This window comes from Scyliorhinus torazame, chromosome 3, assembly GCF_047496885.1.
Source record: "Scyliorhinus torazame isolate Kashiwa2021f chromosome 3, sScyTor2.1, whole genome shotgun sequence".
Classification (NCBI taxonomy): Eukaryota; Metazoa; Chordata; class Chondrichthyes; order Carcharhiniformes; family Scyliorhinidae; genus Scyliorhinus; species Scyliorhinus torazame.
Genome location: NC_092709.1, coordinates 246,685,493 through 246,705,807, shown reverse-complemented (window position 1 = coordinate 246,705,807; position 20,315 = coordinate 246,685,493). Strand labels below are relative to the sequence as shown.

Genomic DNA, 20,315 nt, shown 5'->3' with positions numbered 1-20,315 from the left:
CTTAAATTTTTCCCAAGTGCCACCACGTCGGCAGTTCTTGGTTCTTTAACCTTCCACATGCACTTATACTTGATCAGCTTGGAAAGTTAAAATTAAGCCCTTGGACCCTTATAGCACCAAAAACATTCAGCCCAAGGTGCGTGTTAGTTCTTTGACAGATTTATCCAATTTAGTCCCACAGTGCAGCTTATTCCACCATAACCTGAAAATAATGGTGGAATAAGCTGCACTGCACCTTTTGAAATTTGCAGTGGAATCTGATTCCACCACACTTTCAGGTCATGCATACGAGATCTTAACAATAATGCATTATATGAAGACATTTCTCTTTTAGTTCTTTTGAAAATAATTTTAAATCTATGCTATCTCTGGTTTCCAGAGGAAAGGGTTTGCTCCTTTTGAATTTTCAATACTTCTATTTAGTTTCTATTTTTCAAATTCATTCACGGGATGTGGAATCATAGAACCACAGGGCATGACTTTTCCAAAAAGGAATAAAGTCCCTGAGTGAGCGCGTTTAGCCATGTGTTTCCCGCCACTCGCAGCACCAAGAAGTACATGGCTATTCAACGCGACTCGCTTTGAATAAGGAGCCTGAGCGGACAACGCGCAGCCGAGGCCACACATAGCCCTGTTTTTTATAATGGGCTGCTCCGCTCGCCGGAACTCCCTGTTGCAGTCAGAGAAATGGCGTCCCGATCTCTGAGGCCCTCAAATGAATCCTCAACCTCCTCCCGGGCTCAACCGCAATATGGGAGGGTCCCCCGCAACTCCCAAAACCTACGCCAGGCAATCCCGGCCCAATCACGCTTGTGTAAAAAAAATGCCTGCTTAGCACATTGGCAGTGCCAGCCTGGCACCGTGGTGTGCCCCTGCCAGCCAGCAGTGCCACCTAGGAAATGCCAGGCTGATACCCAGGTGGCACTGCCAGGGTGCAAGGCTGGAAGTGCAAGGGTACCCAGGTGGCACCAGCAGTGTCAGGGCACCACCATGCAGCTAGTCCCTCCAATTCCTTTGGAGACCCCCCATGAGTGCCGTTCTGTCTGGTCTCCGTTTGTGAGGACCAGTGCCAAACGGCGCTCGCTCGAGATCCCTCAAGCAAAGGGATTGAATCTCAAAGCCTCAGGTACCTCGGGAATCTGCACATTTGAGTAAGGCTTACTGCCTCGCTCTAATATGCAGATTTCCCAAAAAGTGGTCCCGCACATTGTGAGCGGGATTCACCTTGCAACACCTCGTGAGATCGCGTTGAATTTCGCGAGGCGTTGCGAACTGGTAGATCCTGGGAGCGGGGTCTCCCCGCTTTCAACGGCCATGCTCCGCTGGGCAAGATAGTTTTCTGGTGTAACGTGGACGGAGGATCACGCCAATAGAATCCCTACAGTGCAGGAGGCCATTCACCCCTTCGAGCGTGCACCGATCCTCCAAAAAGGCAGGCTACCCATGTCCAGCCCCACGTCCACACTTGTCTATCCTGCACATCCCTGGACACTAAGGGGCAATTTAGTATGGCCAGTTCACCTAACGTGCACACCTTTGGCCTGTGGGAGGAAACCAGAGCACCGGGAGGAAACCACTCAGACACGGTGAAAACCTGCAAACTCCACACAGACAGTTACCCAAGGCTGAAATTTAACTCGGGTCCCTGGCGCTATGAGGCAGCAGTGCTGACTAATATGCCACCATGCCATCCCTCATGCGGACGTTCCTGGCTCGGCCAGCATTCATTGTCCATTCCATTCCTAATTGTTCATGAGAAGGTAGTGGTGAGCGGCCTCATTGCAGTGCGGCAGTCCTGGTGTTGTAGGTACACTCACAGTGCTGTTAGGGAGGAAGTTTCAGGATTTTGACCCAGCAACAGTGAAGGAATGGCAATATATTTTCAAGTCAGGATGCTGAGTGGCTTGGAGGGGAACTTTCCCCTTCACTTCCTCTGTTCAAAACAGAACAAGTCCAGTTTCTCCACTCTCTCCACAGAATCGAATACTTACATCCCTGGTCTCATGCAGATAAACCTCCTCTGTACCCTTTCCAGAGTCTTGATATCCTTCCTAACGTCCGGTGGCAAGAATTGTACACAATTTTCCAGCGGAGGTACAACCAATGAATTATAAATGTTTAGAATGACTTCCTTGCATTTGTATTGAATGCCCCCCTTGGCAAAACCACAGGCATGATTCTCTGTTTCGGATTCTATGGGCACGATTCTCACAGCCCCGCGCCGGGCCAGAGAATCGCTGCAAACGCGCCACGCCGCCCCGATGCCGGCTCACGATTCTCTGAGGTGCGGAGAATCGGCACCATTTGCGCCGGCGAGTTTGGCGTGGCACCTGTCATGGGCCGCTGTAGGAGGCCAGGCCGCCGATTCTCCGGCCCGGATGGGCCGAGCCGCCGCTCAAAAAAGCAGACTCCCGCTGGCGCCGTCCACACCTGGTCGCTGCCGGCGGGAACTCTGCGCGAAGGGTTGGGGGGTGGCCTGTGGGGGGGGAGGGGGGCTCCGTCCCTGGGGGGGGGCCTCCAATGCGGTCTGGCCCACGATCGGGGCCCACCGATTGACGGGCCGGCCTCTCCCCCCGGGCCTACTTTGTTGCGCGTCCGGCCCCAGAATCCCCGCGCCATGTTGCGTCAGGGCCGGCGCGTTCCGTAAAGCCACCGTGCATGCACGGGTTGGCACCGCCCCCAGTGCGCGCCAGGAAGTGAGGCTGGAGCAGCGTGAACTGCTCTAGCGCCGTGTTGGCCCCCTGTGGGGGCCAGAATCACGAGTGCCCGCGCCCGTTTCGCGCCGTCGTGAAACGCGATGGCAATCACGACGGCGCGGACACTCTGTCCCGCGATCAGAGAATCGCGCCCTGTGTTCTCCGCCAGTGTAGAATCGCTTCAGCTCCGCATTGGCGCCAGAAGTGACACCCAGGAGCAATTCTCTCTCCCTTGCCATGCAAATATATGCATAGCAGGTAGATCCTGGGGTTCAGTTGTGAATCCTGCTATCGGGCCTCCACTTTGAGTGGGCGGCCCGATACCGAGGTACGGCGTCTGGTCCCCCTCCCCACCACAATGCAAATCCTGTCCCTTCACTGACAATTAGAGACATCCTCCACCCCCCCACCACCACGGAAATTGCTGAGTCACCCCCCACAGCACACACGCTTGAGGGTGACCCTACTGCCCACCCCAGCAGACTCCCCATCAGACTGCTGTATCAGAGACCCCCATATCAGAAACCACCCCATATCAGTGACCTCCCATCAGAGAACCCTAATATCCGAGGTCCCACTCTTTCAGAGACTCCCCATCAGACAGCCCCTCATATCACAGATCCCTCCCATATCCCAAAAGCAAATGGGTAAAAGGGCCAATCCATGGCTTAGAAATCCTATCCGATCCAAGGAAGAAGTATACAGATTGGCCAAGAAAAATAATAAGTCTAAGGATTGGAAGCAGATTAGAATTCAGCAAAGAAGGACCACAGTACTGATTAAGAAGGGGAAAGTACGGTATGAAAGGAAGCTTGCAGGGAATATAAAGACTGACACCAAGAGTTTCTATAGATATGTGAAGAGAAAGAGATTGGTAAAGACAAACGTAGACCCCCTGCAGACAGAAACAGGGGAATGTATAATAAAGGACAAAGAAATGGCTGAGCAATTGAATACATACTTTGGTTCTGTCTTTACAAAAGAGGACACAAATCAGAGAACAGAAATGTTGAAGAATGAAAGGTTTAGTGAGAGGGAAGAACTGAGGGACATCAATTAGTGGAGAAATGGTCCTGGGTAATTTGATGGGATTGAAAGCAGATAAAGCCCCAGGGCCTGATAATCCCAGAGTCCTGAAGGAGGTGGCTCTGGAAATAGTGGACGCATTGGTGGTCATCGTCAGGGATTCTATAGACTCTGGAACAGTCCCTACGGATTGGAGGGTAGCTAATGTCACTCCAATATTCAAAAAAGGAGGTAGAGAGAAACAGGGAATTATTGATCTGTAAGCCAAACATCGGTGTGAGGAAAATTCTTGAATCCATTATCAATGAATTTATAGCGGAGTATTTAGAAAGCCGTTGCAGGATCAGTCAGAGTCAGCATGGATTTATGAAGGGGAAATCATGCTTGATGAACCTGTTGGAATTATTTGAAGATGTAACGAGTACAGTTGACAAGGGGGAGCCAGTCAATGTGGTACATTTGGACTTTCAGAATGCGTTTGACTCCAAGGCGTTAGTGTCCAGGGATGTGCAGGATAAAGTCCTGCATAAGAGATTATTGTGCAAGGTTAAAGCTCATGAGATTGGGGGAAGTGTATTGAGGTGGATAGAAAACTGGTTGGCAGAGAGGAAACAGAGAGGAGGGGTTAATGGGTCCTTTTCAAATTGGCAGGCAGTAACTAGTGGGCTGTCAAAGGGATCGGTGCTGGGACCCCAGCTATTCACAATATATATCAATGATTTGGATGCCGGAACAAAATATAACATCACAAAGTTTGCAGATGCTACACTATTGGGTGGGAGGGTGAGCTGTGACGAGAATGCAGAGATCCTACAGCATGACCTGGACAGGTTAAGCGAGTGGGCAAATCAATGGCAGATGCAGTATAATTTGGATAAGTGTGAGGTTATTCACTTTGGAAGCAAAAACAGGAAGGCAGATTACTACATGAATGGTTGTAAATTGGGAGAGGGGAGTGTGCAGCAGACCTGGGTGTCCTTGAAGGTCAGCATGCAGCTGCAGCAGGCAGTAAAGAAGGCTAATGTATTGTTGGCCTTCATTGCGAGAGGTTTTGAGTACAGGAACAGGGATGTATTGTTGCAATTATACAGGACCTTGGTGAGACCACACCTAGAATATTGTGTGCAGTTTTGGTCTCCTTTTCTGAGGAAGGATGTTCTTGCTCCCGAGGGAGTGCAGTGAAGGTTTACCAGACTGATTCCAGGGATGGCGGGACTGTCATATGAGGAGAGATTGATGATGTCAGGATTGTTCTCGCTGGAGTTCAGAAGAATGAAAGGGGATCTCATAGAGACTTATAAAATTCTAACAGGACTAGACAAGGTGGATGTCGGGAAGTAGTGACGTTTTTTGCCTGATGTGCGATTCTCTGCCGCATTGGGGCCTCCACCACGGGCAGCGGGGAATCCAGCCTCACGTCATCCAAAATCTCTTAACTGTCGTATCAGCTTTCCTGCCAGCTTTAAGGAATTGTGAATATGCACTCCCAGGTCCTTCTGTTCTTGCACCTGCTCGCAAAATAGTATTCATTCTCCATGTTGATGCCCCAAAAATTGCATTGATCCACACTTATCTACATCTGCCATGTGTCTGCCCATTTTACCTGTCTGAAGATGTCTTCTAAAAGCTGCTGCTATCCTGTTAACTACTTATAATGTTTCAAACTTCTGTATAATTTCTAAACTTCAAAGTTATACTGCGTACAACTAAGTCCAATTCATTTATACAATGGGCGCGATTCAGCAGACTCAAGTTAAAGTCCACTGAACGGCGTGTTTAGCATGGTGTTTCTCAGCGCTGCTGTTCGACAGCACTTTGCCGAGTCCGCACTTAGAAGGATATCCTGCTGGTGAGCTAAAGCTCTTTGGGAACTTGTGGAGGCCCCAGGGAACCCCTCACAACCCACACTCTATCTCGCAGGGCCTCCCTCGATCTGACCCCTGGTGGTGCCAGCCTGGCATCCGGACACCCTGGCACTGCCAACTTGGCAGTGCCTGTGACTCCTTGGCAGTACCACACAGCCACCCTGGCAGTTCCAGAGTAGCACTATCAGGATGCCCAGGTGGCACTGCCAGGGTGCCAGGCCAGCAGTGTCAGGGTGCCTGGGTGTCAGGTGAGTACCAGGCTGCTAGCCTGCCCTGTCCCCGATGACCAAAGGTCTCCAATGACCTGGGACATCCTCCCTGGTGCTATTATGACTGGTTAACGTTTGGGTGGACCAGTACTAAATGCCGCCCAATCAAGATCTCCCAGGCCAGACTGATGTGCCCCAGGCACCGGGTGTATCCGACGTCTGGGTAATTAAATGAGCCAGCTCATTTAAATATTCAGATCTGGATCACGGCAAGCAAGGGCAAGATCCAGATCGCACTCCTGCTCAGCGAAGGGGACATCCAGATCACGCCGGGCAGAGCGAGTCAGGTGACTCGCGATCGGCCCGGCACACAGCCCAATTTTGGGCTTGTGCGCGATTCACTCGTTGAGCCCAGATTCGCGCCAGGCACAATGGGATCGTTGAATCACCCAATGGTTCTAATGCCAGTCTGTGGGGTAACCCACTGCATATTTCCTTCCAGTCAGGTAAACAGCTATTGATGACTCCAATCCCTTAGCCAATTTCCTCCTCACACCTTCGGCCAGGAACATATTGATTCAGAAAGTTTTTCTGTACATCTTTTAGGAATTCTTCACCCTCCTTGCCATTTATATTGCTTTTATCCCAGTATATATTCGGGTAATTGAAGTTTCCTACTATTATTTTTGTATTGCTCTGAAATTTGCCTACAGCTTGTCTCCTCCACAAGCTAAGAACACAAGATATAGGAGCAGAATAGATCATAAGTCCTGTCAAGCCAGCTCTGCCATTCACAATGATGCTCTTGGGCTTCAGCTCCACTTTCTTGCCTGCTCTCCATATCCCTTGGATCCCTGTGGTGACAGAAATCTAGCACAGGTTTAAATATATTCACTGATGAAGCCTTCACAACTCTGGGGGTAGAGAATTCCAAAGATTCACCACTCTTTGAGTCTCAGTCCAAAATAGTCAGCCGCTGATCCTGAGACGGTTTTCACCTCTCTGACCAGTGGAAACAATCTCTCAGCGCCTACCCTGTCAAACCCCTTCAGAATCTTGCACATTACAATGCGATTACCTCTCATTCTTATAAGTGCCAGAGAATCTAAGTCCAATTTACTCAGCTTCTCACCATTGGACAACCCCATCAATCCAGGGACACATTTAGTGAACCTTCACTGGGCTTACTGCGATGCCAGCAAATTCCTTAAACATGGAGACCAAAACCTGAATACAGTATTTCAAAGGTGGACATGGCAAAGCACTGTGCAATTGCAGAAATATCTCCTTCTCATGATTTGGGGGTCTGTAGTAAACACCTAGCAACGTATCTGCTCCTTTTGTGTTTCTAAACTGTAAGCAAAAGACTAAATAGATTCAGTTTTGAATCCTCAGTATATCGTCATTCTATGGAAATGTAAGGTGTGATTCAGCGACCCCCATTACACCTGCGTGAACCTAGAAGCAGCGGGTGAATCGTGCGTGATCTCAAAATTGGGCTCTGCCTGGTGTGATCTGGATCTCACTCTCGCTGGCCAAGATCCAGAACTGAATATGTAAATGAGCCACATGGCTCATTTAAATATCCACCCACTAGATTCACCCGGTGCCAGGGACTCACCAGCCACTCCTGAGAGGCATCGGCAACGCACTGTCAGGTTGCCAGGGTCACTGCCATGGTACTAGGATGGCAGTGCTAAGGTGCCCAGGTTGGCACTGCCAAGGGTCAGGCCCGGGGGGAGGGGGCCTTGCCAGGTAGAGGACTGTGAGGGGGTGTTTGCCGTGTGCCTCCCCAAGGTTGGGAGGAGTGAGGTGAGATCACAAAAATGAGGTAGGGGCATGAAAGGGGAGGGATAGAAGATTGGGACAGCCAGTCAAAATGGCACTCTGATCTGCAATGGACCTTTCCTGGTGGTGAACTGAAGCACGCCAGCAGGAAATCCCTCGAAGTGTGGCCTTGGTGGAGAGAATCTCACCGACGTAAAAAAACAGCAAATGCCATTGAATAGTGGGGTGATTCTCGGCCCTGTAGGTGCCAAGGAACACCCCGCCAAATGTGCCGTTCAATGGAATTTAAATTGAGTCTGCTGAATCACGCCCGTGATATTATCCTTGATCATTAATGCCACCATGCACCCCAACCCCAACTTCTGGACATTTTTCCTTCCCTATCTGTTCTAAATATATTTTGGCCAGGTATGTTTAGTTCCCACTCTTTTAAGCCAGGACTCAGTTATAACCACTACATCATTATTCCAATGTGACAGTTTGCACTTCCTACTTATTTGTAACATTCCTGGCATTAGCATACATGCATTTTAACATCATGTTATTCAGCTTTTGTTCTTTCCTTAAATTAATTCCTGTTCTTTCTATGCTAGGGTTTTCAAAGCCCAATGTCTCTCACCTTTGCTGTTGAGTCCTGGTGACACCTCCCACAGCCAAATTCATTCAAACCCTCACCCTGTACTTGTTAACCTTCCGATTAAAACATTTGCCCCAACCCTGTTCAAACGCAATCTCTCCAGTTTGTACAATTTTTGTCCCTGCTCCAGAACCAGCACTGAGCACACTTTTATGATTTAGATGACCAATGCAAGCAGTAGAATCAGATACCAAATCTTGAAATGTTGCACAGAATGATCCTGGGACACATATATATATACAATAATTTTAAATGGGCTTGTCTTCAGGCCCAGGCTCATTTATCAAGGAAGTCTTAGGAATATACATAAAAAATGTAACAATACTTACAACCATACCATTTAGGGACACCCAACAATCAGGGGGAAAACCCTGAAGTAACGGAACTAGAAACTGGAGACAACCGTCCCAATGGCATAACAGGAGCATCATTCCAATGAGATTAAATATTCTCACCACTGCACTGGCAAAATCATATGTCATATGGAAAATCTGAAAGGACAACAAAGAAAAATTAGGGTTTAACACTTCACTTCTTTGGTAAACAGTCGCACTGATACTCTTATGATTATTGAGTGAGAACATTCGGTTGATTTCAGATTCAAGCTGCAGTGCAGCCAAGGCTGGCTCGAGGCTATGCAAAATGGTATCACACTGCCAACACACAGAATTACAGGCTGTCAATACACAAGTTCAACTGAGAGAAAATGGATGTACAAAAATCACTTGTACCCTACAACTAAGCTTTATTCAGTGAAAACATTTTCCATGTCATAATGCAACAATACATTCACATTCAGGAATGGAAACGCTGTTTGTGTTCAACTTTCATTCATTGGAAATCAGGAATAAGGAACTGATCATTCAGCATGGTACCTACTCCAAGAATTCTGATCATTTATTAAAACAAATAAAAATAAGTTCAGTTGTTAGGTGAAAACCACACATCAGTGCTTTCCTTATTGTCCGCCAAAAGATAAGGATTTCCCGGGGCAAAGAAAGACAGCATTAGCAGTAGCCTGACACAACAATTTAAAAATCAGTAATGGAAATGAATTATGAACCTTTAAAATTTTATTGGCCTGAAGGTAAAATTAATAATTAAAATAGGTGGTAGTTAACATACAGAGAATTCAGCAAGGGACCGATATCTAAATCATAATTTTCTGCTCAGTGCCAATTAGACCATTCACCTTTTGGTTGTATGAGAACAATGCTCTTCGGCTCATTAAGCAGTTGACTTTTGACACACACTATTCAGTATGAACTGTGACTATACTAAAGTCCATTGTACTTTGTGAGCTTTGTAGCACTGTGAAGAACTCTCCAGCATGAATGATGATTTGGATTTGGGGACCAAGTGCAATGTGTCCAAGTTTGCAGACGACACTAAGATGAGTGGTAAAGCAAAAAGTGCAGAGGATACTGGAAGTCTGCAGAGGGATTTGGATAGTTTAAGTGAATGAGATAGGGTCAGGCAGATGGAATACAATGTTACCAAATGTGAGGTTTCCCATTTTGGTAGGAATAACAGCAAAAGGGATTATTATTTAAATTATAAAATATTAAAACATGCTGCTGTGCAGAGGGACCTGGATATCCTAGTGCATGAGTCGCAAAAAGTTGGCAACACTGTTGCAATTTGGCGCTCTCACAGACTGCTAGGAGGGCAGACACCTTGTAATTACACTGTGCAAAGATCAGCCTGTAATTGTTTTCAAAAACTTGCATTAATATAGGACCTAATATAGGGGTGGCAAAGTGGCAGAGTATTTATCACTGTTGCTTCACAGTGCCAGGGACCCGGGTTCCAATTTCAGCCTTGGGTGGCAGTCTGTGTGGAGTTTGCACTTTCTCCCCGTGTCTGTGTGGATTCCCTCCGGATGCTCAGGTTTTCTCCCACAGTCCAAAGAGCTGCAGGTTAGGTGGATTGGCTGTGCTAAATTGTTCCTTAGTGTCACAAAAATGTGTAGGTTATGTGGGGTTGCAGGGATAGGGTGGAGGAGTGGGCCTAGGTAGGCTGCTCTTTCAGAGGGTCGGTGCAGTCTTGATGGGCCAAATGGCCTCCTTCTACACTGTAAGGATTCTATGGATTCTTACCACATCCACAGAAGGCTGCAAAGCACAAGCAAAGAAGTGCAGCACTCACAGTTGTTATGTGAGCAAATACAGGAGCTAGGTTTTTACCCAGCAAACCCCCACAAATATCAAGCAAGATAAATGGCCAGTTAATCTGTCTTTGTTTATCCTATCTGATGGACGAATGTTGGTTAGGAAAACTTCTCATCACTGCATGACAATGTGCGTTCTTTCCTATCCACTCGAGTAATGAGAAATGACCTGAATAATGTTCTACAAGACAAACAGCGCTTGCAATAATATTTTATTCCCTAAGTACTGAACTGAAGGGTCATCTGAGACAGTTTTGTCAAAATGTGGAATGGAATTTAAACCCGTAAAATTTGGACCCAAGAGAAGAGACTGTTACCACCAAATAACTTAACTAATTCTCATGTAGTACCATTCTCCACTATTTTAACCCAGAAAAAGTGATGGGAAGGGCAGACAAAGTTTAGTGCGCAGAAGTGTGAGGTGATACATTTTGGCAAGAACATCATGGACAAACATATAAGATAAGGGGTAAAATTATTTAGTGAGTGCAGGAGCAAAGGGACCTGGGTGTTTATGTGCGCAAATCATTGAAGGTGGGAGGACAGGTGGAGAGAGCAGTCAAGAAAGCATATGGTATCCGGGGCTTTAATAATATGGGCATAGAGTACAAGAGAAAGAAGGTTATGCTAAACTTATACAACACACTAGTTAGACCTCAGCTTGAGTATTGTGTGCAGTCGTGAATGTCACACTATAGGAAGGATGTGAAAGCATTGGAGAGAGTGCAGAAGAGGTTCACAAGATTTGTCCCAGGGATGAGAAAATTTAGTTATGAGGATAGATAACACAAACAATACACCTGGGTGTTTATATGCATAAATCATTGAAGGTGAGAGGTCAGGTGGAGAGAGCAGTCAATAAAGCATATGGTAACCTGGGCTTAAATAATAGGGGCATAGAGTACAAGAGAAAGAAGGTTATGCTAAACTTATACAACACACTAGTTAGACCTCAGTTTGAGTATTGTGTGCAGTCGTGAATGTCACACTATAGGAAGGATGTGAAAGCATTGGAGAGAGTGCAGAAGAGGTTCACAAGATTTGTCCCAGGGATGAGAAAATTTAGTTATGAGGATAGATAACACAAACAATACACCTGGGTGTTTATATGCATAAATCATTGAAGGTGAGAGGTCAGGTGGAGAGAGCAGTCAATAAAGCATATGGTAACCTGGGCTTAAATAATAGGGGCATAGAGTACAAGAACAAGAAGGTTATGCTGAATTTATACAACATATTCTTCTCTAGAGAGAAGAAGTCAAAGAAGAGATTTGATAGAGATGTTCAAAGTCATGAGAAGGCTGGACAGAGTAGACAGGGAGAAATTGTTCCTGCTCAAATAGTGATCACAAATAAGAGGGCACAGATTAAAAGCGATTTGCAAAAGAAGCAAATGTGAGAAAGAACATTTTCACGTAAGAGTGGTTTGGGTCTCGAATGCACTGCCTGGAAGTGTGGTGGAGGCAGGTTCAATTGAGGCATTCAAAAGTGCATTAGATGATTATTTGAATAAAAACAATGTGCAAGAGTATGGGGAATGGGCATGGAAATGATACTAAGTCATAATGCTCATTTGGAGAGCTGGTGCAGACACGATGGGAAAAAAGCCTCCTCCTGCACTGTCCAATTCTGTGATTCTGTGATTAATTGTGCCAATTTTTCAACTCTGGTATCTTAATGTTTAAGCTTCTCCCAAAATGGCCTACCTGCAATCTCCTCAGTGCCTTCTTATTCTCCTCCCACCAAGTTTCATTCATTTTCTTGCTTCCCTTAGGACTCTTCAGAGTTCCTGCATGCTATTCCCTGACGTGCTTGCATATCATTACCCCAAAATAACTTTCAAGCTTACACACTATCATGGGCATTTCACAAAGCAATGGTTAGCATGAGCAGAGAATCATTCCATCCCAGCCTGAAAACGTCATTCTAACTGAACTCCAGAATATCATAATCAAATATTACATCAATATTTTGCTTTGATTTGTGTAAAGTACCCCGTTGATGTTAAATGCAAGGGTACCCCAAAACCCAGAAGGGTGACTTGGAACCCCGGTTCTTAGTGTTTTTCAATTTGATGTACTGTGAGAAAAGATTGCAAAATAGGGAACAATAGTCCAGTCATCATGTGATCACTAAATAAATAATATTTATCAACTTAAAAGAAAAGAAACACATAATACTTAATTGCACTGATGGCTATACACACTCAGTATTACATGGAAGTTATCCATTTGTTCCCAGCTACCAAGTTTCCTGAACTCTGAGACACCCCTGTGGCGGTATCCACTTATATTAAAGGCTGATCAGAACTGATTTTGTATTAAATCATATATTCACTCTATATTAAAAGCTGATCAGAGCTGATTTTATATTAACTCATGTATTTAACCCTATATTAAAAACTGATGGCTGATGAAGTTAATGTAAACCATTACTTATCACAATAATGTTTTTTATATATATTACAGACATTGGGCAAAATTCTCCCCAAACGGCGCGATGTCCGCCGACTGGCGCCCAAAACGGCGCCAATCAGACAGGCATCGCGCCGCCCCAAAGGTGCAGAATGCTCCGCATCTTTGGGGGCCGAGCCCCGACATTGAGGGGCTAGGCCGCCGCCGGAGGGATTTCCGCCCCGCCAGCTGGCGGAAACGGCGTTTGGTGCCCCGCCAGCTGGCGCGGAAATGACATGTCGGGGCGGCGCATGCGCGGGAGTGTCAGCGGCCGCTGACAGTTTCCCACGCATGCGCAGTGGGGAGGGTCTCTTCCGCCTCCGCCATGGTGGAGGCCGTTGCGGAGGCGGAAGGGAAAGAGTGCCCCCACGGCACAGGCCAGCCCGCGGATCGGTGGACCCGATCGCGGGCCAGGCCACCGTGGGCCACCCCCCCGGGGTCAGATCGCCCCGCGCTCCCCCCAGGACCCCGGAGCCCGCCCACGCCGCCTTGTCCCGCCGGTAAATAGCTACTTTAATTTACGCCAGCAGGACAGGCAATTTCTCGGCGGGACTTAGGCCCATCTGGGCCGGAGAATCGAGTGGGGGGGCCCGCCAATCGGCGCGGCCCGATTCCCGCCCCCGCCCAATCTCTGGTACAGTGCAGCCCAATCCGCTAGCATACAACAAGTTACACAACAGATTAGCTGAAAAAAGTACAAATCCACTTTAGACTTATCTAACGCCTTCTGGTCACACCCAATCCTCCCCGAGGAGTATGTTTACACAGCGTTCACTGGTCCTAACGGCCACCAGTACGTCTGGACCCGACTACCGCAGGGCTTTTGCAATTCGCCTCAGCTCTTCGCGGCCAGCGTCTTTTCAGCATTAGCGCCCATACGTCATAAGTACGATATCGACGTCTATGTAGACGATGTGTACGTGACAACCGACACCCGTGAACAACACTTAGAAGCCCTGGACAAAATCTTTACCCTTTTAAAAATCCATGGATACATAGTCGGCCTCAAAAAATGCCAATTGCTTAAGAAATCAGTTGAATACCTCGGTATCAGTGTCACAGACACAGGCCTTACCGACTACTTTTCCGAGAAACTCTCGGCTATTAAGAATCCTACTTCCCTTGAACAGCTACAATCTATACTGGGACTTCTCAATTTTGCACGAACATTTGTACCTGCATTCGCTCCACTTCCTGCTCCCTTGAATGAGTACTGTACCCCGACAAATAAACCTTCCTGCTTCCCGGAGCATGCAAAGGAAGCTCTTACACAGTTAATTCTTGCAGCAAAAATTGCCACTGACCATAGCTCAAGCGACCCATTCAGGGATATCTGTCTTATCCCTTGGATCGCTTCCCGTGCGGCCTGTGCAGCCTGCTTCGATGAGGGGGCCACGACGCCATTCCAATACCTCTCCCTTAACTACTCCCCCTGTGAACAGAGATTAACCGCCTTAAAACGCTGCATGGTCCTCATCCTACATGCCGTAAGATCCTTGCGGAAGGTTCAGGCCAATGCATGCATTATAATTAAAACTGTTTTTCCCCAACTAAGATCACAGGAAGGAATGCCAGGGAACGAATGCAAGGCAACCCAGGCCAGATACACTAAATGGCACCATCTTTTATATGGTACCTCCCTGAGCTTTGAATATAATGAAAAATACTCACAGGATATACTCCATTTTCCCGGTTTTGAAAAACTGAACAAAGAAGAGGACCCGGATATTCCGAGCCTCAACTTACAGTAACCCCCCTAGAGGACTTTGACCTTGTCATTTACTGTGACGGATCGGCAATGCCCATCCCTGATAGACAAGGCAGCATGCGCACGATAGCTGGTAGTGGGATAATACTAGGTTCTCATTCAAATGGAACCTCTAATCCCACCAAATCAATTTCAAGGACCCTGGGTCCCCATAATGCCCAATATGCAGAAGCACAGGCATTATTATTAGCCTTACAAGAAATACCTTCTAATGATACTAAAACATTATCTGCACTGATAGCACCTATTGCCAGAAGGCTGCTAATACCAGTATGGAGAAAGAATACCTTTAAGACAGATAAAGGAAAACCAATAGCTCATATATCTTTATGGCAAAAAATTGCCCAGCAATTAGACAACAAGCGTCATGTTACCATTATGCATGTCAAAAGCCATAAAAAAGGAGGCCCCCACAGCATCGGTAACCAAATGGCAGGCAACGCTGCAAAACAAGCAGTGACCCTAGAAGAAGTAGGGATAGAACATGTAAAGGTCTGGTAATTACAAGACAAATGTACAGTGACAATCAGGATGATGAGTTACGCCTACTTATTTCCTGGAAAATTAGTGGCAAATTGTTGGGTGGGTACCACGTGGATACCCATCCAACTATAACTATCATTGCGACGAAATGGGAAGAGTCTTGGTTACTATTCCAGGAAAGGAGGCTAAGGTTATCCCATCGGCAAAGAAATGCCTAAGTTTAATACAGGAGGCCTGTGTTAGCCATGGTTCCAGCCATCCTGGAGCCAAAGCAATAATGGCTAAATTACTGCTCACCTATTGGTGGCCTTATATATTAACTGATTGCAAAAAATTAGTGGCAAATTGTCCTCAGTGCCTCCAGACCTTGAAAGGAGGAGGAGTCACCAGATCTAAATTCATTTCAAGAGCAACACCAGACACCCCCCACCGTGTGCAGCAGGCTGATTATGTGGGACCCTTTACACTCTCTACTGGGCACCCTCCTTATACAGGACAAAACCAGTACATCTTAGTAGTTGTTGACACCTGTACCTCCTACATGTGGTTGGTGCCCACAACCCGCTGTACAGAAAGTGCAACTGTACATGCATTCAAAAACATCATTTTTCCCAGCACTGGTTCCCCCATATGTCTCCACACAGATCGTGGATCTGCCTTTGTTGGAAAGGCGTTCCAGAATATGTGTACTGACAGCGGTATTAGATGGGAACACAGCACTCCTTTGCACCCGCAATCAAGTGGGTCGGTGGAGCGGCGTAACCAAGATGTGAAGCTTTGCATGACTAAACTGCTAATGACACGAGGACGCAGTTGGGCCAAATTGGTGCCGGAGGTACAGCTGTCAGTCAACAATCTACCCCTGAGTCATGTAGGACCTGAAAAACACATCACACCTTACTTTTTAATGTTTAAGGTACAAATGAATACCGCCCAGCAGGCATCTGAAGGAGTAATTCCTCAGTACAACCCAGAATTAGCCCAAGAAATGATTGGCTTATTGTCTCAAATGCAGCCTCCTAAACCGCCAGAACCCAATGAGTGGTCACAACAAGAAGGTGACTAGAGACAAGAAAAGAAAAATCCTAAGAATACCTTACTTAGACCTAAATGGAAACCCCCCGTTTGTGTCAAACAGGTCAAGGTCGGACGCTTCTAGTTGACCACGGGACGAACAGTACCAAACTAATATCCATTAATAACTGTCGACCAGTTCCCAAAGCCTTTGAACCACAGGTAACAATAAAATGACAAGTTGGTATGCACGATATGAGGTTAGATCCCATAACGAGCCAGAATTAGATGAACCTCCAGAGGAAATACCTCTGACTCAAGTTATTTCTACACCTGGGAGGAACTGTCTCAAAGGTCACCCTCAACTTTTAAAGTTTTAGGCCAAAGTACAAAAGATCATACGTTCCCAAAAGAGATGGTCCAAAAAGCAGAAATGCCAGTACTGCTGCATTACCGCACTCAGCATTACTTTTTCATTTATCCTTTTTAGCCTCATACTTGGCACTATTACGGTCTCCCTCACTGCAACGCAAACTTTTGACCTGAACTCTAATATAGGCCAGGACCTTAACTATACAGAACTGAATGATAATGACAATAATAACAGGCAAAACCGACACCTTTTATCAATGGAAGAACCGAACTCCATGGTCTCCGTACCTTCAGAGACGCCGATTCAACGATCATGGGTCAAAGATGGTATTATTGCCTATGCTGACCTCCATCCCACAGTAAGGGTGGCAGGAACTATCATGGTTCCACACACCTTAGTCCTAGACATAGATGTCATTTCAGCCCAACTCATGCCAAAAGCTGTCAGACAGCTGAAATTAACCTCTCCCCAGCTGAAGCTTGCTCAATTCACTGAGCCAGTAGAAGAAGTATGCACACTGCCCGAAGCCCGACCACCGGTCACACTAAAAGCGGACCAATGTACTCCGCTACTACCCTTAGATCAATACGCATTTTCGGACAATGGAAGACGATCAGTCATAAATTTCTTCTCTCTCCACACAGAGAGGGTGCGGTGCCAAATGGCATATTTATGCAATTTCGGAATTAATTCCTACTGTTCCTCTCCAGGCTCTAACAGGGCCCACATTCAAAATTTCATCAATCACTCGACCCCTGACTACCATATGCCTCAACTCATGGCTGGTGAACATATTATTTGTTCCACTTCCTTCTACGGACCCTGGTACAAAGAATCCAGAGACCCCGTTAAAGATTCTATTAATTTCCTCAAGTCACGAGCACAAAATTCGTCCAACAATAACCTTCCCAATACGTGCCTACATATTCTCCAAGGCACCAATCACTCAGGTTCATGTCAAGATTTCTTTCAACCTATCACTTTTCATTACATTTGCAGACCAACTCATGCTAAAAGAATATAGACATAAACTTGACCTCCAAAACACTCCTATGGGTTGCCCTCCTCAATCAATCCTTATCAAACCATACAATTGGCATGAGATTGAACAGAAAAGGTATGGGAGTTTGTCCACTAGAAAACAGCACCATTACTAAACCCTATTGGTGTTGTACTTATAACCTCACACCCTCTACCTGGACAGATAACAGTGACCGGAATATCACCTTTAGATCTCTCTATCTTGTCCTATTAGAAAACGAGACCCTCCTACACTCGCTTCACCAAGCGTTAACTCCTATTCCCTTTTGGAACACTACCCTGGCAGACAGCGCAGGAAATTCGACTGCAGCAATTAACTGTGCCTGGCTCCAACAGCTTGATTGCCACCTCAGGAATAAACTTCCCTCTTTCATCTCTAACTTCAAACGCGACGTTCATCTTCTTGAATTTCCCTCAGGCCTCGCACATATCGCATACAATCGCACTGCACCTCAGCCCATGGCCAGCCGCGAACGCAGATCTATTTCTGCTCAAATAGTTAAGGGACAACAAATCTCTGGAGACCTTTTCTCCAGGTTTTTATCCTGGAATAAGGAACTGACGAACACCCAGCAGAATATTGCTCACCATATTATTTCCCTCGGAAAACACTCGGCCCAGGGACTTGCCCACTCAGCAGCAGCTATGCTACATTTAGGGGCCAAACTATCGATCACTAAAACTTATACGCAACTACTTAGAATTATTAACGCTATCCAGATGGGCCATGTCCCCTGGGAAGAGTTAGAACAATCAATCAATGAATATATGTATTCAGACAAACACCTGGCTGTTTTACAAAGAGGAGGAACAACTGTAAAACTTTATAACGTCATTACCTCTAATCCCGAAGATCCTGCTGGGGATATATTAGGTGGTATGGTAACGGGATATTACCAAAGATGTCGGTATAAGATTCAGCTTGTATTCTCAATACCTATGTTTCATGAAAATGGAGTGTAATTATTTACCTACGTTTTGGCCAACATTGGCATTCCCCACTATAGGGCCAAACACTGTACCCTGATACAGATAAAACCCGACTATAATGTTGGTACAAGTGAGCTGCCCCTTAAAAGCCAGACGGCCTTATTACACGCCTCAACTAACATTACCTGGCTCTCGACTAAATTACGCCCTCAGGGATCCTTCTACATCGTTGATGACTGGACACCAGTTAACCTCTGCGATACCAGTGCACATGGTTGCCCTGTAATAGCCACGCCAATCATACAGGCGTTCCACTCCTACTTCTCCATGGCCAACGGCTCAACCATTATAGCCACGGCAAACTTTTGTGAGGATTGCTCACTTCCACTCGCACCTGGCTAATTACCCCAATGGTTAACCATACCAGGTGTTGTGGCTATTTATTACCGCCAGTCACACAACATAAGCAGTCTACCTACTGCCCCCCAGCGGTAGATCCATTCCTAAGGCTGCTTATCTCACAAATACTGGACGCTGCAATGGTCATCATACAGGAGCCATTAGTCCTTACATATACTAATTGGGACATCGAGAAACAGATAAAACACCTCCAGACTCACTCACAATGTGGCTTCTACCTCTGCTTTATTGGCAGATATTCGTGGCTCTTTGCCGAGAGAAGAGCCTAGCATTGGACTTAGACTGGATGTTCTTCCAGGATTAGAAGACAGAGATGTCAATACGTTCGACCATAACTTCTCTGACTAAAAATTATAAGACGAATGAACAGTTTTTACGACCTTTCCACTTCCCCTTTTTTGGTTCCTTGGACACTAGTATTTCCACCGGTCTGCTCAGCAGCCTAGGTGGCCAAGAGGAGGATATGACCAGAAACTTGTGAATTATGACTTGCAGATTATGTCCCCTGATTGCTGATTATGTCCCCCTAGTCTGCCTCACCTTTCTGTAACACTTTTCCAATTTCCCAATATATAGTATTGACCTAACACTTTCCCAATCTTGTATTCTCCATTGCCATATGAACAAAGAACTTTGATGATATTAAAGGAGGATATATTGTGACATTTGCCTTTACACCTCTTACCCTGATTATATTGCGCCTTATCAATACGAGATTGGCCCAGATCACCTTGGAGCTCCAACTGCCAAAATTTGAACCAAAGCAGAAGACCAACCGAAAACAAATCTACAAACCATTATATCTGATAATCCAACCTTCTGCTCCTCCTACTGCACCGTCCTCCAGAAATGGGGCTCAGCAAATCAATACTACTCAATCTAAACTGATCAACAAAGACAAGAGACCCTCTATACTCTGCGAAAGCTGCAACAATTATTGCTTGAGCATCGCGCCCCCTTATGCGGAGAATTGATGTACCAATTCCTATACCCACGCTGGACCAAGGACTGGACCTCTTGCCTCACCTTGATGACCACGCCAACTGACAATCATCTAAATTTCAACTTCTATATACACCACCTGGAAAATTTGGAAAAATACCCTGGACATAGAGACACGTTAACCTTTTGCAGATCTAACAATGGCACCTTCACTTGCAACAAAGTGCAGTTCCATGTTGGAGTAACTAAAGAAGAAACTTCCCATTCCTATGCTTGCCCTTACATCCCAGAGCGACCAGAAGAAACACTTTTGCAAGGACTTATGAATAAGGCCTTCCTGAAAGCCCATACTAGCCATTGTAATCTAACCATAGGAATGCCTATCTTTGCCCACAATCATCCCGTCAAGCAAAGGCACTGTACACAATTCCAACCAGAATATTTACTGGAAGTACTCTCCCATTTGTCTGCACTGTTTGATCCAAGCATGGGAATTTAAT

General features: G+C 46.1%; 1 protein-coding gene across 4 annotated transcripts in view; it reads right to left on the bottom strand.

Annotated features, from left to right (window-relative positions):
* Window positions 1–20,315, bottom strand: part of LOC140409039 (potassium/sodium hyperpolarization-activated cyclic nucleotide-gated channel 1-like) — a 478,762-nt gene that overhangs the window by 285,354 nt on the left and 173,093 nt on the right. For 3 of the 4 annotated variants that reach the window (XR_011940266.1, XM_072497079.1, XM_072497077.1), the window contains exon 3: window positions 8,551–8,712. The exons of the other annotated variant lie outside the window; for it this stretch is intronic. Coding sequence is in view for 2 of the 3 variants with exons in the window: in XM_072497079.1 (XP_072353180.1) it covers window positions 8,551–8,712 (162 nt within the window). In the remaining variant the exon portion in view is untranslated. The remainder of the gene's footprint in view (window positions 1–8,550; window positions 8,713–20,315) is intronic. 4 annotated transcript variants of the gene reach the window in all.